The following is a 25,000-nucleotide window of genomic DNA, read 5'->3' on the forward strand; positions in this document are numbered from 1 at the left end:
TTGGTGTAGACCAGATTGCCATGCCGGACCTGGCCCCCATGGGGATGGAGAACTGGGGTCTGGTGACCTATCAAGAGGGGGCGCTGCTGTACGAGGAGGGTGTGTCCTCTTACCTGCAGAAGGAAATTATCACTTCATTGATCGCCCATGAGCTGGCTCACCAGGTCAGGCAGCCATTATGGATTTAAGATTCTTCCTTATGGTCTAGATTATAAAATATATTTCCTTATTGGCATCTGCCAAATCTTTTGTTTATGTCTTAAGGTGTAACCAATGCATAATTTTCACTGCCTCTGTATTTCAGTCTCTGGTCATAGGAATTTTCACTTTGTAGGAATGTTGTAGTTCCAGGTACTTTTAGTGCCAGGCCCATTTAGGGCAGGGGGCACAGTTGGGGACTTTATACATTTTTGATCTGGGGGAAATATTTTTTTCTTCAGTCACAAACTTTGACTATTATTATCATGTTTGAAAACCCTTCACATTTCACAGCTCTGAAGTGAGCTGACTTCTCCAGTCCATCCTTTTGCCTTCTCAAAGGAGCTCTGCAGGTCTGCTCTTGGTTAAGCATTTTTATTTGCTGGTGTAAAAGGCTTTTTAGATAAAAGGGACATAAATCATGGACTGAGAACTAAAACATCCAAGGTTATTCTACACGCTCCACTTCTGTTTTCACATTAAAGGAATATTTACCATTCAGAGCATCTCAGAGTTATTTACATGTTAATGAACATTTCAGAATCTGGAGTTTTCAGAGCTTTTGTCTTTGTCTCACAGTGGTTTGGAAACATGGTGACCATGAAGTGGTGGAATGAGGCATGGCTCAATGAGGGCTTTGCCACTTACATGTCCTATCTGGCTGTAGACAAAGTGAACCCTGCCTTCAAAATGGTACAAAAACTGCTCAACAATTAGAATTAACTGATTTGATAGTAAAATATTCTTGTTGTGTACGTCTTAAGCAATTTTATTACATGAACACAGTTTCATTTTATGTCATTTGTCTCTTTAGAGGGACAAATTTATTGCTTATGAACTGCACACAGCATTTGAGGCAGATGCCCTGAACACTTCACACCCCCTGACCCCCCCTCCAGAAGAGGTCCAGACCACAGATGAGATCCTGGGGATCTTTGATCAGATTACATACAGCAAGGTAAACACAAAAAATAAAACTACTACTACTACTACTTCTACATTCATGTGACTGTTAAATGTTTGTTACCTTGGAAACGATATGAGCTCCAGTGGTGTGTTTCTATTACAGGGGGCTGTAGTGCTGAAAATGTTGGCGGATGTGTTGGGAGAAGCTGTGTTTCACAAGGGGATCGAAGTAAGACTCACTCACACAGTCATAAGAATCAGAAAACTCATAAGGACCATTTTACCCATTGTAATTGGCTGTTCTTTTTTATTTCATACTTTAAGATGATTGGTGGACTGTATGAACTCTCTAGATAAAATGAGATGATAATCTTAGTTTACAGTCAGAGTGTGTCTGATTCCAGTAAAGACCATTACAGCTAAACCCAGTGACATTGTGTACACATGGCTTTTGTCTGTCAAGATCATTTCTTTCTTTACAACTGATCTCAAGTCAGAGCAGTTGGTGAACGTTTGTTTAAATATGAAAACAAAATTTAACATGTTTACATCAACAGTCCAACATCTGGCATGTGTCTATGGGAGGGGGTCTGACAGCATCACAGGAGGGAGATGTTTTACAAAATACACAATAACAACTACTGCATTAAGATTTTGCACAGACCCAAGGCATTAGCCCAAATTCTAGGGAACATTATGCAGTGTTTATATTGAAACTAAAGTAGCATTTTATGACATCAAGGAAAAAAACATGGCAATTGAATAGAGTGAAAATATCTGTTTTTGATTTTTGTTTTTGATTTTCTGTTTTGGAAACCATAACCAAAGTAAAGTAGTGTGTGTTTGCAGTTTTCAAGATGTTACTGACTCACTTCTCACTTCAGTGAGATATGATACACTGATTAAAAGTTAAGACTCTTAACGGTCTCCTTTGAAATTTGTCAATGAAGAAATATCTTGTATAAAATTTAAGAAACAAATCACAAAGAAAGTGCTGCTGGTGGTACATTGGTTTCAGGTATGTAAGTGTTACTTCTGCCACAGCTGTCCTGTAAAAGGAGGCATATTGCAAAAATCATCATGACGTCATAGACATAGAGTCCAGTTTTTTGGATTATTCAGGGCAGGTGCAGATCAGCTAAAACCCCAGAGCTGCTCATGCTGAATGAATAGTTGTGAGATACTCCAGATGCTCCTCAAGCCATGGTCCTGTGACCCTTGATTGGAGAAAAACTGTTTTTGTAATTACTCTACCTACTCCAAAATATTTCTTTGTTTGTGTTAGATTTATCTGGGACTCTTCAAGATGAAAAACACTGATCAGTATGACCTCTGGAACGCCATGAATATGGTAGTAATGTGATGTTACATACAGTACAATAACTCATATGTGTCATTCGAGTACTAATAAATAACGATGATGTTCTACTTTTTGTAGGCCCAAAAACAGTTAGGTGGTTATGTGGATATTGAGAAGATGATGGACACGTGGACCAATCAGATCGGATACCCAGTCATTACCATCAACACCACCAGCGGAGAGGCCATCCAGAGGCAGTTTCTGTTTAAAGACACTTCTGAATCAAAGTATGTACATACCATCATCATGAGTAATATGTCACTATCACTTTTTATATGAATTCTACTTGAACCATAACAAAATATATAATTGTTTTGTGTTTAGTCTCTTATGGGATATCCCTGTTAGAGTAACATCCGGCTCTGGCCTATCAGCTCTGGAGTGGATAATGTACAAAAAAGGTAACATACAAAAAGGATGTTTCACAATCTTTATAGAAAATTAAAATAAATGAATAAATATAAAATAAATACATTTTACATTTGTTATTTTATTATTTACTAATATTTTAACAGTCCAAAAGCCCACATTCCAGTCAAAGACAGGAGAGTGGATATTGGCCAATGTGAACTGTACTGGATACTACAGAGTCAATTATGATCTGGCAAACTGGCAGCGGCTGCTGTATGAGCTAGAGACCAATCCTGATGTGAGTGTGGCCTCTCCAAATGTCCCAAACACCACTGAAAACCTTTTTTGGATTTGTAAAATTAACAATGATTTTTCTCCCCAGAGCATCCCACTATTAAACAGGGGCCAGCTGATTGATGATGCTTTTAACTTGGCAAGGTAATCTGTTTTAGATTCCTTCTTATACAAAGTGTACAGTATCTAAAGCATGTTAATAACCAGATGAACAAAACTGAATATATTATGATGCTTTACACAAACATACTAATCTTTTTGCATTTTTAATGTGACAGTACATAACTTTTTAACCAAAAATAGACAAAAATAAAAGCCTTTTATAAATTTGGCTGTGTTTATTGCACTGAAAAACATAAACAACAACAACAACAACAACAAAAACATGTTCTTACTGTTCAGGCTTGCATCTCAACAAAGCTGAGTCTTATTTGGTATGGACGAGGGCCTCCTCCTTCTTGTTTCCATATATAATACTATAATACTTCACAGTATGGCATTAAATTTCTCTTTCACCGTGGAGAATATTCTAAATTAACTTTCCATTTTTTCCAATTTCCGTGAAATCATACAGGTGATGTGCCACTTCTATAGTTACATACTGTACCTTCAAGAGAACAGGTTGTTGTTTAATAGTGCTGTGAGTCTGCATACAATGTTGTCATATACCATAACATGTGGGCATTGTTACATAAAGTGTTCATAAAATACAGAGTAATGTGTGCACTGTACAAATATGAGTGTTGTGTGTGTGTACAGGGCTCAATTGGTCAGTGTGTCTCTGGCTCTGAACTCCACTCGTTTCCTGTCCACTGAAACCGAGTATATTCCATGGCAGTTTGCAGAGAAAAACCTGCGCTACTTTGTCCTGATGTTTGACCGCTCTGAGGTCTATGGGTTCATGCAGGTGCTCGCACACACACTTTTTACTTTTTTTTTGCAAGAGATATCCAAAACTATGATGCAATTGTGATGAATTGTGATGCATTATTTGTCAAGAATTGGCTCTACAAACCTGCCATAATACTCTTTCGTCTAAAACAGCCATCAGATCTTGAACTGAAGAATTTTGCCACTTTCTGAAGCTATTGACAAAACATGATTTCATATTGAGAAGATGTTGAATTTTATGCCAGTTTTTGTTTTCACGTGGATTGGCCCAGTAATTAGAGATATTAAACCATAAACCAGGCTAACTAATCTGTAAGAAATCCACTATACAATTCTGACCTGTCTCCAGCTATGGGGATTCTAAAATGTTCTGTTGTCATGCGAACGCAACCTTCTGTTTTTAAAGGATCAACGTTAAATTAGCATTTCATTGAAATGATTTCACTGTTTTACTTTCCTCCCTCTTCTGCTCTTGCAGACGTATCTACGGGATCAAGTAACAGGGCTTTACAATCACTTCAAAAACTACACAGACAACTCAACTGTCCCAACTGACTACACTGCACAGTAAGGAAGCACTCCCTTAACTTGTGCTTATAAGAAATTATGATACTGAATATATTTTCCAAACTAGAATAAATCCAAGTTCTTTACCAAGTGTAAAGCCTTTCCAACCAACAGCAATGCAACAAAAGCAGTGATCAGACTAAGTCTCACTGAATAACACATGGTCTTAACCACAGGAGCTGCCAAATCCTGGCCATCAACCTGGCGTGCACCAACGGTCTCCCTGCATGTGTGAACATGGCCAAAGATATGTTCAAATTCTGGATGACCAACAAAACTAACAAGTACAGTATTTGTACCTCTTTTAAATATTATGTTCACCCAACAGTGAAACTGAAATTTGTAAGTTAAGTAGATGTAACAATTTCAACTTCACGTTAAAAGAATTTTTTTTTTTAACCTACCTGTAAGACTGAGGGACAAATACATTTTAAGTTTACCTACTTAAATGACAGCTTTCAGTGAACATAAGAAACAGATGTAAAAAAAAATGACATCAGCTAATCAAACTCAACATTATTAATTTCGGGGGGTTATAACTACTGTAATAATTTATAAGGAGAAGAAAATGTTTAATGTGGGTCCACTACTTGCTTGTCCCCATAGAGATGTTACTGTTTAACCTTGAGTGTTCCACAGTATGACTTGAATTTATGTGTTTATCTTACTATGAGCGGGGTCCCCTCTCACCAGACCTTGCCTGTAGCTTGGTATCACCAGAGATAAGTTTAATGCCTTACTGTGGATCATTTCAGGTAAAGCAATATCATCTCCTTGGCGACAGGCAGGTGGCAAATCAAAAATGTTACACAGTCAACATGAGCAGGTATTTTACTTATGAAGAAATTGCTCTTTGTAGGATCCACCCAAACCTGCGCTCAGTCATCTACTGCCAGGCTATAGCTGCTGGGGGCCTGGCAGAGTGGGAGTTTGCCTGGGACAGGCTCCAGAACTCCAGTGACACCTCTGAAAAGGAGCAGCTCAGAGAGGCTCTCACCTGCACTAAGAAGATCTGGCTCCTAAACAGGTCAGACATAATGTAGGCCTACAACATGAGAATAGGTAAACAAGGAGGTTTAATGAAACGGGGACAGTTCAATAAGTTAAACCATGGCACAACCCATGCCTATTCTACGGTGACTTCTGACCTGACCTCTAGTCTAATATTAAACTATGGGCAATGTAGAGTGTTGTGATGTTTCACCTTAATACAATTTGTTTTAGAGACAAGTTGTTGGATATATTATTTGATGATTCAATTTATAATAAAATCTAATAAAATCAATTAATATTGAATGACTCTTCTTCTAACCCCACAGATACCTGGATTATACCTTGGACCCAAGCAAGATCCGTTTGATGGATGTGTCCTCTGTAATCACCTCTATTGCCAACAATGAGGCGGGACAGGCCCTGGCATGGAACTTCATTAGAGCCCATTGGAACTATGTCAGCCAACTGTATGTAACTGTACACTAGAGAAAATGTTTTTTTTAGAGGTATATTTTGAATTTTATTGAGTAGTCCCAGTTCAGTCCTGTTTTAAACTTGGTTCTTCATTGATCAGTTTCAGTTCTTTTCCCATTCCTCTGGTATTGTACTGGTTTGATCTAGTCTAGTTTTTGTTTGTGTAACACAGAAGGCTGATGTGTCCTGCAACTTTAAAATGGAATTGGGGAAACCCAGTCAGGGTTTGCATAATATTTTCCAAATTGCAGTCTTTATCATGTTCCACAAATACAGCCTTGAAACCTAAGCCATGACGCAAGTAGTTTTGGTTAGAGGTTGATATTGCACACTTATTTATATTTAGGGAAAATTACATGCAGCAACGGTGGAGGCCACAACATGTGCAGGGTGGAGAGGCTGCAAAAAGTTCACAAGAGCCAATCACCACACATTGTAAAAATCTGAATGATTGGACAAAAATGATGCATTTGTGTAAATAAACAGATGAAAACACCATAGCACAAAATAGTAAATACTGCCAATTATATGTGGCAAGATTTCTATAGAAATACCTGGTCATGTGAAGTAAGTGGTTTCATCAGACGTATTACTCAGATCTTGAAGTCGCAAAGATTTGAATAAACAATCTCAGAGTAATAAACCCATAGTTAGATTAACAGTGTCATCTGTCCAAAGGGCTGCTGTAAAACCTGCGCCTATCAATATCATGAAGCTCTAGACTCTCCTGTTGGCAGGAAATTACAGTGTACATAATACAGTTTACACAACCAGTATATTAATCCATATCCTTGACTAGGTAGATGTCATGGTGTGGTCAGACTTTAGAGTTTATATTAATTTAGCATACTACTAATCAAACTTTCTTTTCCCATGTAGGCCTGTTTGATTTGAGTAAACTACGTTAGTATTAATGTAGCTCTTGTGAATATTTCTAATGTAAAAATCTGTTGTGTTGGACCAGGAACTCTGGATATCTGATTGAGGAAGTCACCCGCAGATTCTCCACACCATTTGAACTGGATGAGGTATGTGCTTTCCTATTTATTGCCTTTTTATGAAAACTTACAGGAATCTTCCTGGCACGAAACCCTGGGTGATTTATTGTCTAATTACATTGTCATAGTCACACCCTGATAACTTATCAGATTTATGTAACCTCTAGTTACCAGTGTGTGACTAATGCATTTAAAAATATTAGGCTGGAAGAGTATTGCTGACAAAAATGTGAAAAATATGTTTCACAATGAACCAATCCCTTATTAAACAAATTCCTAAAATTCCAGAAAACTAAGGACCACTTACTTTACCTAAACTATAAGACTCTCCAGTAGTCAAATATGTCAATAAATCACCACAAAGAGACATCTTTTAATACACAATTAAGAAGAAATTCTTATTTAGTTATATTTGGTTAGGGGTCATATTGAATTGTGTTTGATCGTGCTCAGAAGGATGTTTGTAGAATGTCAATCACGTCCAAAACACCATTATGTTTGACGTCTATGAATAACTATGTTTTTATGCTTTTACAGTTGCAATCTTTTTCCACAAAGTATGACCTGGGCTCTGCCTCTCGAGCCGTGCAAAGTGCCATCGAGCAGACGAAGGTGAACATCCAGTGGGTCAGCGAAAACAAAGGGACAGTTTTAAACTGGTTCCTGGATGAGACCAGTTAACCCCTTTTTTAGGCTGCGTTCACACTTCAGCACCCTGAAATTAGGACTAAACTGTGACTTAACTGTAACTAAAGCAGTAATTAAATATAGACAGACCAGGACTAGAGCAGAAGTAGAACAGTACCACACCAAGTCTACAACAGAACTAAATGATTCAAACCAGAACCAAGTCAAGAAGTGTGATCAAAGCCCTCAGTATCCACACAATGAATTATCTATCATTATTAACAAATAAAACAAACCAGATTTTATTTTTCATATGCACCAAAGAATGTTAATGTATATACATGTGTCCCTTATTTATACATGTTTACATTTATAAAATGTAAAATAACTTTGATTGTTATAGTTATTAAAATTACTTAATTACAGTTGTGCATTTTTCTTTTAATGTCATCACATCAGTATCTGCACTTAAGAGATTTTTATGTCAACTCTTGTTTTTAATATTGTAAGTTTGCTTTGTTCATATAAAAAACTAAACTTCCCCAATAATGCATCCACTACAAAGAAATATAAAAACATATATGACCAGACAAAATCCACTTGTGTATTTATCACTATATTTCTGTCACACTTATAGTCAAAATAGTAAAAGCCATGAGATTAAAAAAAAAAAGATTCAAGAGAATAAAAAAGTATGATTTTTCTGCAGAGTCATGTGGGGAAAGATGTGTGGGAGGTTGTTCCAGATGGAGAGTTATTAGGCACTGAGAGGGAAATTCTTCAATCATCCTGAGAAATACAAGCACAGAAAACTGGATCACATTTGGTAGTAGAAGGATGTAGATAGAAAAGCTAAAATAATATTCTGTTGTACTGTAAAGAAGTGTGTGTATTTTCCTTTGTTTTTTTTTGCTGTGTGGTCACCACAAATCATGGGCCATGATTAAGCATTGATTTTAAAGTGCCTATGACTGGTTAGATTACTCATTTTACAAAAACACAGTAAACATAAGATTTTTGTAAAAAACATTCACACTCCTTTTCCCAATTTGGCAATTTTTTATGTTTAAATTGTTACTTCCTGGTTGGAAATCGTGACATCACACTAAGGAATTCGACAAACAAAACTCTAATGTACATAAATTATTATCTCACAAACACTATATAATAAATAATATAAGAAAACACCACCATTAATTTTTAAAAGTATCACAACATGTTTTTTTTAATATATACTGTATGTACCTGTAAATTATGCCTAACTTTTGGACAGAATTCTCTCTACTGTGATGCCGCCAGTATATTTTAGAACTCTCTATTTCCTGTAATTTTAAATATATTTTTCAACATTTCTTCACAAATTGCCTCTTGGTTGGTGTAAAACTATAATTTATATTTCCAACAGATATTGTTGACCCAATTTAAGTAAATATGAAAGAATCATAAAAATGAGTCATACGCACTTGAAGACTAAAAAGGCATACATTTTACAGTACTGATGCCATTCTTGTTACGAGTTGGTTCATTTATCCGTGCTTGGGGAGGACCAACTGTGTCTGTGGCCTTGTGGGCAGGTTTCAGTGCTTACCCATTCTTCATCCCCAGCTCCATCTCCCTCTCCTCCTGCTTTTCCACTGTCTGATGATGCTTTATTGGCTATTATTTTATCTGTCCATGATGCTCCAGCATTTTCATCGCCAGCAAAGTTACATTTTGTAACAGTACCACCATCTATTTTTGCCAAAGAGACTAAAAAAAAAAAATTATATATATATGTGTATATATATATATATATATATATATATATATATATATATATATATATATATATATATATATATATATATATATATATATATATATATATATATATATATAATTAGTAGATATAGGCTACAAATGATACAACCACATGTAATTGTTTTCAGAAATACAAAAAAGTTGTACTTACATATAAAAGGACTATTTCCTTTAGTTTTGAGGCGTATTTCCTGTCCAGTCTCTAGCTCATTCTTTTCCATCTCAGACTCAGGGTACCAAAAGGCCCAAGATCCACTGGGTTTGTGTTTGTCTGTGATTTTTATCAGTTCATTTTTGTTGACTAATGCTGAAAGGTCCACCTCTGAAAGACGGTCTGTTTGACCTTTGGCTTCAACCTCTGTCCACATGTGAAAGACCATATTTTATTACACGGGCTTTCATTGTCTACTCTAAAAATCCATAAGTTCAGTGGTCCAATAACAAAATCAGTAATAAGTATATTTCATTTAACTGAAATTGTCTGAAGTGGTCAAATACATTCAAAGTCAAGGCTTTCGTGAGAATACTAAAATGTTTACCATATTTAACATATATCATATTTATTTGGACAGTTTAAATGTAAAACCTTGAATGAGTATAACAGTATACTCACTATAGGAGGACATAAGGTAGCCTGTGTTGACCTTCTTTGTGTCACTAAAGTTTGGCTCTATCTCCAAGCCTTTAGCATCAAACTTCCTCTGATGGATTCGGCTGGGCTGGACATACAGCACATAAAAGCGAGTCTGCAAAACAAAACACAACATGTGTTTATTATACATCTGTCTACAACATTAGTGCTGAGTGTTTTTGAGGTAAAGATCCCTAGGTTTGTATTTTTCTTTCTTAAATACAGTATTTGTAAGATTCTCAGGGGTCCGCAGGTGCTCTTAGAGAAGAGTTTACCATTTATCTGAACAAACATTCTGAACTGTAATTTTATATGGCAAAGGAGAAATCCAATTTGTCAAATGGACAAAGTTAATTTGGTTGAATACATTTCACAGCTCATCCAAGCTGCTTCTTTAGTTCTGGTCAGAATGCTGGTGAGTACTTCCTTATATCTGTCTGCAGGGAGAAGCTAACTACAATGACACTATTCTGTAATTTAATATGCATACATGATAAAATACTGCATTTGTTCTTTCTCTAAGAGGAAGACACTATTCATAGATTGATACAAATCTTTTACCTTGTGGTTGTGGATGTCAGTAATGGTGTGCCTGGAGACGTCCAGTAGCTTCCCTTCCAGGAGAACTCCATTTCCACTGTGTAAACATGGGGTCAAATGAACTCATTAGCAGTGATTGAATTATTCACCCTTATCGGTTATAAGGATTAATAGTTCAGAAGGGTGTAATACAGCTTAGTCCGGATCTTATATTTGATAGTAAAAACAAAGTTGGGTTGTAGCTAAATAATTATCAAAATTATCCCAATGTTTAAACTTGTGACACATTTGCAGAAGTGAGTCCAACAACAACACAAGTATTAACAGAGTAGTCTAGCGCACGGTACTGTGATCAGAGGGACAAAACTTCAAGCCAAAACTAAAAGTGTCAACATTGACCATAAGAGCAGAGTGGACGGTTCACTGTGGGAGGAAGATTATTTGCATTTTCAACAGTTGTGTACCTTTCGTACGATGACGGGTTCCAGGCGCGGTCAAAAGTCTCGTTGTGCACAGGCTTGTTCTGTAAAGATGTGTTGTGATAAATTCGACTCATTTTTGCCAAACTGTAACAATTTTCTTTTCCCAAGATTTGCTGCTGCAACTTCCTGTTCTGGTTTAACGCAGCGCGAGGCGCGCTCGTTTTACTTCACTAGAGTAGCCGCTTCAGAGAAAAATGCTTCAACTGGACATATGATGTGAAATCTGCATTGACGAGCTTTTAATCATGTTATAACAGAGTCTCCTCATCATTAGCTCACTCAAGGTTTTATTTCGACTGATCCATGCATGTTTGATGACTTTACTACATTTGAAGCTTGACTCAGAAAATTTGCTTTCACCTGCCCCCTATCTCTGCCCACTTCTCTGTACTTATTTGGAATTACTCAAGAAAATTCAGACCCTGTGACAAACATGTAGGGTCCTGGGTTCTGAAATAATTTTCAACCATAAAAACACAAATGAAAACCAACTTACTCCCAGATGGGGGCAAGAGCCAGTTTTCCCTCTTACGTTGTACTTTGCCCCGAAATATCAAAAAAGTTTGTAATCTAATGTTCAACAGAATTACTTTTATCAGTGTCTAGCTCCATTAATCCATCACAATATTACTACAAAACTCGTAATTTTAACAATATTAATTTTATTTGATCCCATCTGTATTAGATATTATTGGCCTATAGATTGTCGTGATGCCATATGAAACACGGTAAGGTGGTGCCTTTCAGTTCTGCAGGTCTGAAGCCCATGATTTGAAGTCAACAGACTCTTTTATATTACTAAGATGATTAGATCAATATTTGTGTATGCAATGAACAAAATATAAAATAATGCCCCACATGCTCTGAACAATTATTAATCATATTATATTTATACAGTATTTACATTTGTATTAACAAAAACAATAACAAACATAAAATTCTCCCATCTATTTCCTGTCTTTGTCCACTGACAATTGTCCAGAACATTTCAAAGCAGTTTTAGTATTTGGGGACTCTTCTATTTTGGTGGGTGGTCCGCAGCGTGCTCTGTTTGCATGCACTATTTGAGGATGTTTTCACAAGGCTTGCACAGCCTACAGATCTATGTCACAACACACAAACACACACAAAAAACATTGTTACTGGATGAGTGTAGGCTACAGTTTTTGAAGAAAGATATTTTTTGTTTAACTTGTTGTGTTTGTGTGTTTGTTTCCAATTTTGTCAGTGGCATTAAAATCTATCATACCCACAGACACACAACTTTAGAGTTGATTGCTCCCCTCATCCTTCTCTACTTCCACAGATGATGGGCTGTTCTTAGCTGTGAACAAGAAGCTTTCAGGTTAGTAGTTTAAACTAAATATAATTCATTATAAAAAAGCATCAACATATTTTACATTGAGAGTAACGTCCAAGCTGGATGTTGAGCCAGATGTTGCGTCTCTGAATCCAGCTGCCAGGAGCCTCAACTTCATAAAGGACATCTCTGTGTTCTTTGTGTTGCATCAGAAACTTTTTGCACACTAAAAACATAATAGCATATAAATTCTAGAGAATGGGCACTGCTAGCTTATATGGGGTGACCAGATGTCCCTATTTACCCGCGACAGTCTCAGTTTTGAACCCTATGTCCCAGTGAATTTATCCAAAACCATTGATTTATCCCAGTTTTATACATGAAATATCCCATATGTCCCAATTTTTGATCAATCTGTTCCCCACTAACAGTAAAGCGGCCAATATATTGCCATTTGTTTAACTAAAATCCAGAAAATTATGAAAAAACAGAAGTCCCATAAATGAGTCAAGACTGGACAATGTTAGGCACTTTTTTTTATACCAACCACTCCAACCTGATGTGTCACAATTTTGAATTTTGAAAATCTGGTCACCCTAAGCTTGAAGTTAGTGTCTTTGTAACATATATAGCACCTGCCACCATACTGACTGACAGGGGAGAGCTGACCCCCAGTACATCTTCATTTGGGAACATGTCACAGAAGTCCTGGAGCATGAGCAGTCCAAAGCCCCTTCTTCTACAGTGACTCCTCACAAAGATGGTGTCCAGTACAGGAAGCTCGTAGCATTGGCTGATACAGTTTTCACACAAACTGCCTGAATACAAGAAAATTATAACGTGATAGTATCTTTCATGCATTAAAGGTGCACTGTAACTTCTGTAACTCACCTGCTTTTTTCCATGGAGATGTCATTGCTTTGCTTGGAACGTTCCATAGTATGACTTTAACCATTTCTCTGTAGCATTTATTCATTATGGGTGTTTCTATTGCTCAAAAATATGATAATTCTTTCTGTGAATAGGAGTGGTTCTCCACAGATCTGAATTGTAATGTAGTGTAGTGTTGTAACCTGCTTGTTTCCCTTGTGACAGATTAATCTATACTGTGGAACATTCTAGACAAAGCAATAACATTTCCACAGAGATAATCGGATGCTGGACCATCCACTAGAAATGTCACACAGTGCTTCTTTGAAGTCAGTATTATAGTATATATGTTAAATACCCCTTCTATATTACGTTTAGTGTCCATGCAAATTCCATATGAGACAATGGCAGAAAAGAGAAGTTAGTAAGGGAGTGAGTTATATTAAGGAAAATTAATGAATTTAAGGAAGGAAAATTAATGAATAATTAATTAATCTGCATAAATAGATCATTTTGCATGAACTCCCATGCAGCTGTAGTCTTGTGGTTGCAGTTGGAGTTAGATACATAGAGATAAGCATTAGTTTTGAGAGCTTTTGCCACGCCCTCTTTTTAGTCGACTAACTGATCGGCAGAACATGTCTTTAGTCAACCAAGAATTAGTTTAGATGACTACAGCCCTACTGAATTCAACGCAATTATTATTTGAACACAGTAAAATAATTCATCTATTAATAAACTTTGGTAGATTTTTTAGTAATCTATTTTGTCTAATACCTTTGTGCTTGAAGCTGTAGAAGCCCACTGCCTCTCCATGTGTCCAGAAAAGCTTGCAGTTCTCAGTTGGGCGATGATTTGAGAAAAGTTGCTCGTCCCCAAGAGACCTATCCACCAGCTGACTGAGAACCAGCATTAATACTCTCTCTATAGTGCACTTCACCTATAGAATGCAGAGGTGGAAGGTAACGAAGCACAAAAGTAGTAGTACAATACTTAAGTAAAATTTTTAGGTATCTGTACTTTACTTAAGTATTTTTTACAATGGATACTTTTACTTCACTACATTTGAGAGCATGTATCTGTACTTTTTACTCCACTACAGTTTAGATCTGGACTAAAAAGTAAAATGTTAATTAGCAGTTATATACTAGTATCCTTGATTATGTTTTCAATGTGTCTTACCACCTCCAGGCCATTTCTAGATTTGTTGGATGTTCGTAAGACATCATCTACATGCCACCAATTTCCACACAGATGCAACGCTACAACTAGAAGATAATAGAAAACACTCATTATGTAGATTGGTGTTGATTTTATGTATATAAAAAGCAATGTACCTTTTTGGGGTTCATCAGGTTTATGAAGAGTCAACAGAATACACTCTGGTTTGTCATTAAAAAGCTGCAGCTGCTTTATATTGCATGCTGTTATAGCGACCTAAAGCAAACACAGAGTAATAATAATAATAATAATTTTAAAAATCACTTCAGACATCATTAACCAGCTTTATTTATTTATTTTACCTTAGATTTTGACGGTAAAATAAACCAATCACTATCAGCTGGCTCTGACTCCAAGGAAGAGAGGTACTTGATAGATGCAGAGGTTAGCTCGCTGTCGCCCCCTGATGGCAGGTCTACAGGATACATGACTTACTAAAAAAATAGAAAAAATTAAAAATTAAAATAATCTAAACAGCCCAACACCTATGCTAATGGGCATAGGTCTATAGGATTTATCACACCAAGGCCTATAGAACTTTGAAGTGTGTGGTCTTAATTTATGCCTACAGTGTACTATAATATGTACTGTGGGCAGTGGGCGCGTGTGAGGCAAGCTTGACAAATAATAACAGCACTTGTACCACATGTTCTTGTGTTGAATGGTCCAAAGTTGATTAACCTATAGACTGACCTCCTACAGCAGACACAAACGTCCCATATGAACAGCTAACTTCTCGGTTATAGACAACTGTGCCACCTGGAAACACCTGAGCACAGCATGATTAGCTTTCATGATTCAAGATCATGACCGATACATCAATAAGCGTCGTTGTCAGCAACAGGTAAAAAAAACAAGGCCTACTTGGACTTGAAACTTCGCACTTTCTCTTTCGGACCCAGCGTCAAAGTGGATCAACAACATTAGTCTGATTTTAGCGCCATCTGCTGGTCAGAAATGGATATCTCGTCTGTCAAGTTTACGGGAAGAACACAGGTAGGCATTTTGGTTGCTACCAACTCTGATTAAAATGTAAGTTACTAATCAAGTCTGCTGTTGACAATTAGTCAGGCCTAGATCTTATTCTATCTTTTCTAACCAATCATAATGTGACTATGTCGTGTATTCATGATTGGGCCCATTAGGCCTGGTCTACATGCTTAATGTCATGACAAGTCGATGCATGGGAAAGGCTTCAAGCATTTACTCTGAGTAAGACTGGTTAGTGGTGACATTAAAGCCCTATTTGACAACCAATTTAAAGTCGAGAGTTACATCTTTGCGAAGTTGTAACTTATCTCACGTTACTTCCTTTTTTATTATGAAAGGTAACTAGCGGATGTTTGTATGTTTAAACTGGTAACACCAGCTCTTGTCTCTGCTTGTCATTCGTGCACAGTTAGTGCTAAAGGATTGTTGAAGCATGTTGCTGAGGAGGGGTCTTCGCATGTTTTCATGCCCATGGCCCGCGGTCCAGTGTCGCACCGTCAACTCCTGGGATTACTCTCGGGTGAGTCAGAATAGCGCTCAAGTTTAGATCCTCATTCAGGCAAACTGCGAACTGCCTACATTAAAAATAATGCCACTGTAATGTCCTGAGATTACCTCTTTAAGGTTTGGCAAAACTATTGTTGCAAACAATAAAGCTGTAGAACAAGAATCGACATGATGGCAGAAGCTCGTAGGCCTATTTGTTACTGTTGTCAATATAGGTTAAACAACATTTTGGCTTTAATTTGATAGAACTTCCTTAATCTTTACCTCATGGCTCGGTTGTTGTAGTCCTATTTTGAGGCGTATTTCAGAGTTCCATTTGCCAAATGCCAGTCAAACAGTTCATCTCATACTTGTGTATGCACAGAGTTTGGCGGTGGAGAGTGTCTTATCTCAGTTTAAGTCCATCTGTGGAGAGGATGGGCTCTCTGTGGGGGAGGCTGTGAGGGAACAGCACGGCAGGGACGAGTCCATGCACAGGTCAGTGTCACAACAAAGCCCATAATAGTAACCACTTAGCATCACTTGGTATTTCCTGTTGATGTGAACAGCTGATAATGCTCAAACAGTCAAGAAACAATGTTAACAGATAAAATTGTGTTTTTTCTTTTGTTCCCAGATGTTGTCCTCCAGATGCAGTAGTGTTTCCTCGCTGTGTGGAGGAGGTCAGTGCTTTGGCCAAAGTCTGTCATGCCAACAATGTGCCCATCATCCCATTTGGGACAGGCACCAGTCTGGAGGGAGGAGTCGGGGCAGTAGAAGTAAGAAATATTCTACTTTAAACAATGTACTCTTTTTATTTAATCCGTATTTAACCTGAAAAGTCATTTGATCTCTTTATACAAAATAAAATGTTCTAAAAAGTGTATTTTTATTGGTAGGGAGGGGTTTGTTTCAGTTTAAGAAATATGGACAAGATCGTAGATCTGCATGCAGAGGACTTTGATGTGACAGTGGAGCCTGGTGTGACCCGGAAAACCCTCAACACTTATCTCCGAGACACAGGCCTTTGGTTTCCAGTTGGTCTGTTTCATTCAGCATCTGTGTTTTTCAGAATTGTCCTCAATACCAAGTTGTGTGTAACCTTGTTGCACACATTTGACCCCTGACATTTAATTGAACAGATTAGTTTTATTTAAAAATATTTGCCACAAAAGCTTTGACTAAATTAAACTGTCCTTTTAAGTTTAAACTATAGGCAGGGTTGCTGTTCTCAGTGTACTGAATCATTGGGTGTTGTAAACATTGACATATTTACAGACTTCTTCTGCCTCTCTTGACATTGCAGATCCGGGGGCAGATGCATCGCTGTGTGGGATGGCTGCCACCAGTGCGTCTGGTACTAATGCAGTCCGATATGGGACCATGAGAGATAATGTCCTGAACCTGGAGGTGGTGCTGGCTGATGGGACCATTATTCACACCGCAGGAAAGGGCCGCCGACCCAGGTAACAAAATATGCCATGCAATTGCTGTACATAATTATGAAACATATATCTGCTTATCTGAAACCGTTTTCATGTTTAGAAAGTCCGCCGCTGGGTACAACCTGACAAACCTGTTTGTTGGCTCAGAAGGCACCCTTGGCATTATCACCAAGACTACTCTTCGTTTGTATGGGATCCCAGAGGCAATGGTTTCTGCTGTGTGCTCCTTCCCTTCTGTCCAGGCTGCTGTGGACAGCACTGTGCAAATCCTACAGGCAGGGGTGCCCATTGCTCGTATTGGTAAGTGGTGAATTGATTATTTAATTGACTGTTAGGTTTATCTAAACATTGTAAACAAGAAGAAAGACAAGAGATTAATTCAGTTTTACTCGCGAGGAGAACGGGCAGAGAGTGGGCATCACAACCAACAGTCTCCACACGTTCTGATGCCTCAAGGCCGTTCTCCTCTTTTTATTTCATTAGGAGGCCCTAGTTACAGAATGATAATTCTCAAGGGGAAGGGGAAACAGCAAAGACATAATAAGAAACTGATGCAGCTATGCATAGTCCAAATACATAAAACATGATTAACAATCAGGGGGTGCCTTAGGTATGGTCAGACACCATCATAACTCTTGCATGTGTGACAGTGGGAGTTGACTTCATGTGAGGAATCATTTCGAGGTTCACTAGAGCGATAGGACACTGCACACAGTTGTCAAACACAGAGAGGTTATTCATTTTCATACAAGTGATTGGTACATTATAAATCAAAGAATTGTAGTACATAAATGGTTAACTCATAGGCCTAGAATATCACACAAGTATTTAGCAAATATGGGATAATAAAATTATTCTGACATTGACACATTCAGATAAATAGGGAGTCCTGGGTCTTCTCGAGGAAATTCATTTTGACCGCTTCTGTCCACGGTCTTGTCCTTTCCGTTGTTGCCCAAAGCTGTCACAACAATAATAATGTTCCAAACCAAAAGTAGTAGTAGTCTCAAGTGCTTGTTTTTTTGCAGCTAGAAGAAAAACATTTATGCGTACATTTTTGGCAGAATATATTGAACCACCCCACAACTAACATTAGGGTCCAATCTTTAAAATGTTTCTGGGACAGAGTTTCTGGATGATGTAATGGTGGAGGCCTGTAACCGCTACAGTTCCCTGTCCTGCCCTGTGAACCCCACTCTCTTCCTGGAGTTTCACGGCTCTAAGGACAGCCTGAAGGAGCAGGTCGAGTTAACAGGCGAGTCACACCTACATTTCACCTGACTTTAACTGACTTTTTAAGGATCTGACTCATAATGTAGCTATATGCACTTTGGACTACAGCCTTTTTAGTCTTTTTCTTTTCAGTCACTTTTGTTAGCTATAGCAATTATGGACTAACTGTTGTTTAACTGTTGTGCAGAGGACATAACACAGACAAATGGAGGCTCACACTTTCAATGGGCTAAGGATGCAGATACCCGTAACCACCTGTGGGCTGCTCGTCACAACGCCTGGTATGCTGCCCTGGCTCTCAGACCAGGCTGCAAGGTAAAGCAACTGTTTACATACAACAGTAGGCAAGGGCATGGCTTTGCACAGGGAAGGTGGGGACATGTCACAACCAATATTTGGGGAAGATAAAATAGTCCCTATGAATATTTGCCATGTTATTTTAATAAACAAAAATATACATTTATTCTGATATTTTTCCAAACTCAATAGTATTAATTTAACACATTTTAGTTCACATTCTGTTTCTTAGACGCCCTGAGATGTATTCAGTGATATGACGACAGGGTTACGCATGCCGCTATTTCATGGGCTGCAACAGAGTGATGTCATTACTGGTGTGAGGAAAAAACTGGGGAAGCGGCAGGACAGGGCCAGCACCCGAAGATGGCGGCTTGAGCAGGCGTGAGTGAAGACGCTGCTCACCAAACTTTGTGAAAAACTTTTCAAAAGGAACTTACTTTGCTTTATCTTCAATTAAACTTGCCTTATAATGAGTCACCGCAGAAAAAGAGCGAATATCACCATAAGTGCACCTCCCAAACAGAGCCCTACTTGTGCGCTGTTAGCAGCCGTAATCTAATTGACAATACTCAATGTATGGACATTACCTCACAAATATCACCAACAAGCAAAGGGAAATCTACTACAAACATCTACAACGCTGTTATCTTGTAAAGAATCATCTTAGAAGGGCAATGGACACAAACTGAACATTTTGTGAACTGAAAAATGAATCCACCTCTCACTTATTTTGGACCTGCCCAGACTCTGTGTGTCTTTGGAAAGAATTCATAAAACATATATGCAACTTCTTATCACATTTTACCCTTTCTTATAAAGATGTGCTGTTTGGTTTTTGCAGTGTGCATCATAAGAAAAGTAAACAATATTATATAATTAATCTGTTAATGCTGAGACCAAACCTACGCCCTTGACAGTACGCCTGTTATGATAAGTACTATATTGACTTATCCATTAAATATATGAAAGTTGGAACAATATATTTTTAGGTTCAGCATTTATCGTGTATACAATTTCTTTGCAATAGTGGGGAGATTTTTGTTATTTTAGTTGTACTACGATAAGATCTGAGCTGTAATAATGACATGATAACAAATAACAGGGTGGGTGGGAGGGGAAGGTAGGATTTGATGAGAGGACAATGGTACGCATAAGAGGAATCAGCTTTGTATTATTACAATTGGGGACTAGATGAGTTCAGATGAAGTTGATGAAAAATGTACAAGTCAGATCTGTGGAGAGGTGACCCTACTCAAAGTAATACTGTGTGTTTTGTAATGGAATTTTAAGGATAAGTAAATGCAAGATAGATTATTAAATCCAATACTACGGGACATTGAGGGCAAAGCACCTTTATGGGGAAAAGCTGGTGGTGTATCATTCACCAGAAAAGTTATATAGTAAACCTTTAAGTATAATTTACTTTCACTTCTCCTTTAACAGATTGTTTGTTACCATTAGAAAACCTGAAGAAGAGTGCTCAAGTGATTTTGTGCCTTACTCTATTGTTGTTCTAAATCTAAGTGAGTGCCAATCATTGATGCTCCATTTTTCTCTCCTCACACAGGCTTACTCCACTGATGTGTGTGTCCCTCTGTCTCATCTGCCCCAAATTATAGTGGAAACAAAGGAGGATCTCATAAAGAACAATTTGACAGGTGAGAACACACTTGTAATAAATGCAGCATACTCTTTGTGTTAATATTTTCTTGGACCAAAAATTATACTTATTTGACCCTCGTTCAAGATAATATATTACACAAATCTGACTGCTATGAGCTTTAAGCCATGTTGTTACCTCATCAAAAAACATCAAAAACATGCCTGAAGTTGTCTTTTGTTTCATTCTCACATTTGAGTAATCCTTTATTATTAGTCTGTCTACACCTCCAAACCTCAAAATATTCTGTTATACATTGTGATCTCATGTAGTGGTAGTTTTCAATTTAACAACTACCTTTTACCTTTTGTTTGGTAGATTGGAAATTCCAGGGCTGAAATTATCCAAACGTGTCTAGTGACTGTGTATGGTGTTTAAAAAAAAATTAAAGTTCAAGTCTGAGTCCACTATTGCTCCTAGATTTCTGGCCTGATTTGAAGGTTTTGGAGAGAAAGACTGGAGGTGACTGCTGACACTGTCTTTTTGTTTCTGTGTACCAAAGACTATGACTTCTGTTTTATTTGAGTTTAGCTGGAGAAAGTTGTTTTGCTGTTGCTTTTACCTCATCAGAAACAGACATGGGGTTGTGTTTTGTTTCATTCACACATGTTGGAATAAGCCTGCATTATTGATTTGCCTACATCTCATGCTCTGTTCCACCTGGTGATGTCATGTAATGGTAGTTTTAAATTAACAGCTACCTTTTACTTTTTATTTAGCAGGGACTGATAATTCAGTATTTTGTGTATTACCACATGACATCACAAGGTGAAACAGCATGTTTTCCATCTGGGAGAAGAGCGCAGCTGACACATACAGAGGTTGTGCGATAAATATGTGCGTGTGAATGAAAGAAAGAACAACTAGATTGCTTGTGATGAGGAAACAACATTATAATATAGATCAGAAAATAGCATATAATGGGTGGGCCCTTTAAGTTAAGTTAATCAACCATGAGATAAAATGTTTCACCTTAAGCAAATGAAAGTCATCCTGTATTTCACAAGTAGATCAAGTGGTATTCTACGAAATTTTTCTCATACTGTCAGAGGTGGAAAAAGTAGCATTTGGTAGTGTAGTCATTTTGGTACAAATGAAAGAAAATCACCTGCTCTATACTGTGGTGTGCAGATATCCACAGGAGTTGCTGGTGTTAAGAAACTGTTGGTGGCGATATGTCAACATGTGGAGATGTGGGTGTGCCTTGCTTGCAGCTTTAATGAACCTAATATTTTGATGTAAACACTGTATCCATGTTTCTTTTGAGAGCATATCATTTCATTAAATCATCCCAGTTGTACAACAGGCATGTCAACTTGTTTGAACATGAATTTAGTGATAAGTGCGCACTGCCCCAGACTCACACGGCCCATTTGCACTGATTCCGATGTAGACACAAGAAATTCTCCGTGTACAAATAGACAAACCTTCTTCTCGTTGCTTTCCTTTGCTTTGGTTTTTGCGGGCAAGTACGTGAATCCACATTTCCACTTCAGACAGGGCAAAAATGAACCCACATAAGAACGTTTATATTTTATTTAGACAACGCACCAGGCCCTGGGAAAGGTGTCTGTTGTTTAGAGGACTATTATGATTTAAAATATGGACATTATAACATAATGATCCAGGGGTGCCGTAGATTACAACTACATAACAGGCTCAAGCATAGTATGTGATCTTTAAAGGCACATTATGGTACGTTCCTGATGCATTGTTAAAACATTTTCTGAATATTGTCATGGAGATAATACATAATAATAATTTTCTCAAAGCTCTTGTTATGTATTTAGTGCACCTGACTTTGTAGTTGTTCTGTGTAGGCTATGTGCTTTGCAGCTTTTATGTTAAGTTTTACATTTTCACCCACAGCATTTCAAGTGCTTTATAGTGCAGATGTCTTTGTGCAGGTAATTACTGTCTCTGGAAAGCTGTTTAGTGCTGAAACACATCACTTATTGACAAGATAAAATCTCCATTGATGCAAGCAGTTTCTCATTTGAGTTCAATAAAATAAATGTTAATGCTCTGTTTCAGGACCCATAGCCGGCCATGTGGGAGATGGGAACTTCCACTGCATCATGGTGGTGGACCCCAATGACAAAGATGAGTTGAACAGGCTGCGCTTGTTCACAGACAGACTGGCCAGGTACAAACTCATTTCTTCTTTTTCTGAGGTTACCCTAAAAATATTTTTATTTTGGAATGTATTTTTTTTGGTATATGATTTTCACTCAAGTTTAGTATTGGAGTTATGCCAATACTAAACTATGCTAATACTAAACTTTATTAAAATAGCATATTAAAGATAAGGGGGAATTAGTGTTAGAGTTGGTAAATAGCTTTTTAATTTTTTTTTTATTCATAACCTAATACACAAGTTTGTGAGATATGATCTGGACTTGTGGCCAGTATAATAGTATAATTAAAATACACCAATACAGAAATGTTTTGTATGAGGGAAAAAAAATTACAAACACTTTATAATAACTACACATAATCAGTCCTAATTAATCAAATCAAATCAAATCAAACTTTATTTATAAAGCACTTTTCATACAAAATGCAACACAAAGTGCTTTACAGTGATTAAAAACAGTCCCGCATTTCCAACCACCCAACCACCCACCAACCCAACCCCCACACCCCCAACCCCACAAGTCAAACAACCCAAACACACACACTCACATACACACAAACATGCACACACACGCACGCACGCACGCACGCACGCACACACACACACACACACACACACACACACACACACACACACTCACACACACACTCTCACACACACTCTCACACACACACACACACTCACATGCTAAAATACATAACCGGACACAATAAAATGTGAGGCTGAATACAATAATTAAGCATGAAGGAAGACTTAATTAGTAATGAACAAATATTTTATTAAGAAAGATGGGCTGGGGTATGGTAAATTCTTAAAGGGCCCATATTACACTGTTTTCTGATCTATGTGATAATGCTAATTCCTCATCACGAACATACCTGGAGTTGTGTTTTGTTTCATTCACACATGTTTAACACACTCTGTTCCACCTTGTGATGTCATGTGGTAACACAGGAAGTGTTCCACTGTGTTTTTTTTTTGTTTTTTTTTACACATTCACTAGAATCATTTAGATAATTTCAGCCCCAGAATTGCCAGGGTCTTCTGAACAAAATGTAAAAGGAGCTGTTAACTTGAAAACTACCACTTCATGACATCTTAAGGTGGGACAGAGCATTTTGAGCTTTGGACAAGTAAACAGACTAATAATAAACGCTTACTCAAACATGTGTGAATGAAATAAAACACAACTCCAGATATGAAGAATCAGTTTAGCATAATATAGGACCTTTTAATTAATATCTTAACTCCTAAACTTAACTCCTTTAAGTAAGTGGTTTCTAAGCATGAATCATATAATCTAAACTAAATCTAAATTATTTCATCATTAATTACATCTTTTTTCATAATCTTTCACTTTATGAAGGATAATTAAGGTATAGATATTATACAGAGTAACCAATATATATTTGTATAAAATAAATCCTATAATAATAAATGAAATGTAACGCGATGCTGCTGTTTTGTAGGCGAGCTCTGGCTTTGGATGGGACGTGCACCGGAGAACATGGCGTGGGGCTGGGGAAGAGGCACCTGCTTGTGGAGGAAGTGGGCTGTCCCGCAATTACTGTAATGCAGGCCCTAAAACACACACTTGACCCCAAGAACTTGCTGAACCCTGGCAAGGTGCTACTGCCGTTCAGCAGAGAGTCACGGCAGGGTTAAGAGGTCCACTTCTGTGATACTTATTCACCCCATATTGTTACACTCCACAACCTGTGACATAACTATGACTTGGGTGGATAATATTATTTGTATTTGCACTGTATCTCTTCAGACTGTTTTGTCAGTTTAAATAGTTTGCCATAAAATTTTACAGCTTTTGAGAAAACTTAGCACAACCAGGTTTGAGAGATTTTCATCAGTTTTTTTTTTTGTATTTTTTGGTTGTGCATTTAGGATCAACATTTTCATTCTTTTCTTCAATTCTAATGATATTCTTTTGATCAATACTGTGCAATAAAACAATATAAAGGAAACAGGTAAACGATCATAAACTAATAATAAATGAGTTAAATCTCTCAAATCACACGCAGACTCATCTCTGATTCAGCGTTTGCAGTTTTTCCTACAACCACAAGATGTCAGCAAAGACTGATACTGTGACCAATGTGCTGATGAAGGTGAAGCATTTTGTGAATTGACAAACATGCCCTTAACTTGCTGACAGGTGATAGCCAAACTGGTCTGGATTATATTACAAAATTCTATCAATAACATTTAAAACAAGATGCAGTCACTCTTTC

At 37.5% G+C, this 25,000-nt stretch overlaps 4 protein-coding genes across 8 annotated transcripts; 2 read left to right on the top strand and 2 right to left on the bottom strand.

The window, feature by feature from the left end:
• Positions 1-5: 5 nt before the first annotated feature.
• Positions 6-7,783, top strand: LOC110169568 (aminopeptidase N-like; the record flags this gene model as incomplete). The annotated part of the gene is made up of 16 exons (XM_055163141.1): positions 6-164; positions 778-891; positions 1,013-1,156; positions 1,268-1,333; positions 2,390-2,455; positions 2,543-2,691; positions 2,789-2,865; positions 2,980-3,113; positions 3,198-3,253; positions 3,869-4,016; positions 4,479-4,567; positions 4,744-4,851; positions 5,427-5,594; positions 5,887-6,027; positions 6,999-7,062; positions 7,570-7,783. Coding segments are annotated over 16 exons (1,827 nt in total), but the record flags the coding sequence as incomplete, so codon positions are not given.
• A 476-nt stretch (positions 7,784-8,259) lies between these two features.
• On the bottom strand, positions 8,260-11,832 carry arpin (actin related protein 2/3 complex inhibitor). Its single transcript, XM_020935252.2, has 6 exons — positions 11,095-11,832; positions 10,652-10,727; positions 10,073-10,205; positions 9,611-9,817; positions 9,248-9,408; positions 8,260-8,448 (listed from the first exon to the last, which is right to left on the bottom strand). Exons 1-6 carry the CDS (start codon positions 11,184-11,186, stop codon positions 8,440-8,442), a joined length of 678 nt encoding a protein of 225 aa, XP_020790911.1. The 5' UTR covers positions 11,187-11,832; the 3' UTR covers positions 8,260-8,439.
• A 149-nt stretch (positions 11,833-11,981) lies between these two features.
• fam169b (family with sequence similarity 169 member B) lies at positions 11,982-16,463 on the bottom strand. Of its 5 annotated transcripts, none has more exons than XM_055163139.1 (9): positions 15,368-15,423; positions 15,197-15,272; positions 14,806-14,937; positions 14,620-14,719; positions 14,465-14,550; positions 14,060-14,222; positions 13,048-13,230; positions 12,513-12,638; positions 11,982-12,436 (listed from the first exon to the last, which is right to left on the bottom strand). In XM_055163139.1, exons 3-9 carry the CDS (start codon positions 14,929-14,931, stop codon positions 12,378-12,380), a joined length of 843 nt encoding a protein of 280 aa, XP_055019114.1. In that variant the 5' UTR covers positions 14,932-14,937; positions 15,197-15,272; positions 15,368-15,423; the 3' UTR covers positions 11,982-12,377. The 5 variants fall into 5 exon arrangements, 4 of the variants coding, with proteins under 4 accessions (XP_055019114.1, XP_020790583.1, XP_020790582.1 ...); XM_020934924.2 differs by having other exon boundaries at positions 11,982-12,214; positions 12,366-12,436; positions 15,197-15,416; XM_020934923.2 differs by having other exon boundaries at positions 11,982-12,214; positions 12,362-12,436; positions 15,197-15,416.
• ldhd (lactate dehydrogenase D) lies at positions 15,849-24,783 on the top strand. Its single transcript, XM_020934926.2, has 11 exons — positions 15,849-16,013; positions 16,365-16,477; positions 16,617-16,758; positions 16,879-17,020; positions 17,286-17,445; positions 17,525-17,724; positions 18,551-18,679; positions 18,845-18,972; positions 20,525-20,615; positions 22,652-22,763; positions 24,224-24,783. Exons 1-11 carry the CDS (start codon positions 15,927-15,929, stop codon positions 24,417-24,419), a joined length of 1,500 nt encoding a protein of 499 aa, XP_020790585.2. The 5' UTR covers positions 15,849-15,926; the 3' UTR covers positions 24,420-24,783.
• Positions 24,784-25,000: the final 217 nt, after the last annotated feature.

Source organism: Boleophthalmus pectinirostris, unplaced genomic scaffold (assembly GCF_026225935.1).
Source record: "Boleophthalmus pectinirostris isolate CB_2022bp ecotype Guang Dong unplaced genomic scaffold, ASM2622593v1 HiC_scaffold_529, whole genome shotgun sequence".
NCBI classification, from domain to species: domain Eukaryota; kingdom Metazoa; phylum Chordata; class Actinopteri; order Gobiiformes; family Gobiidae; genus Boleophthalmus; species Boleophthalmus pectinirostris.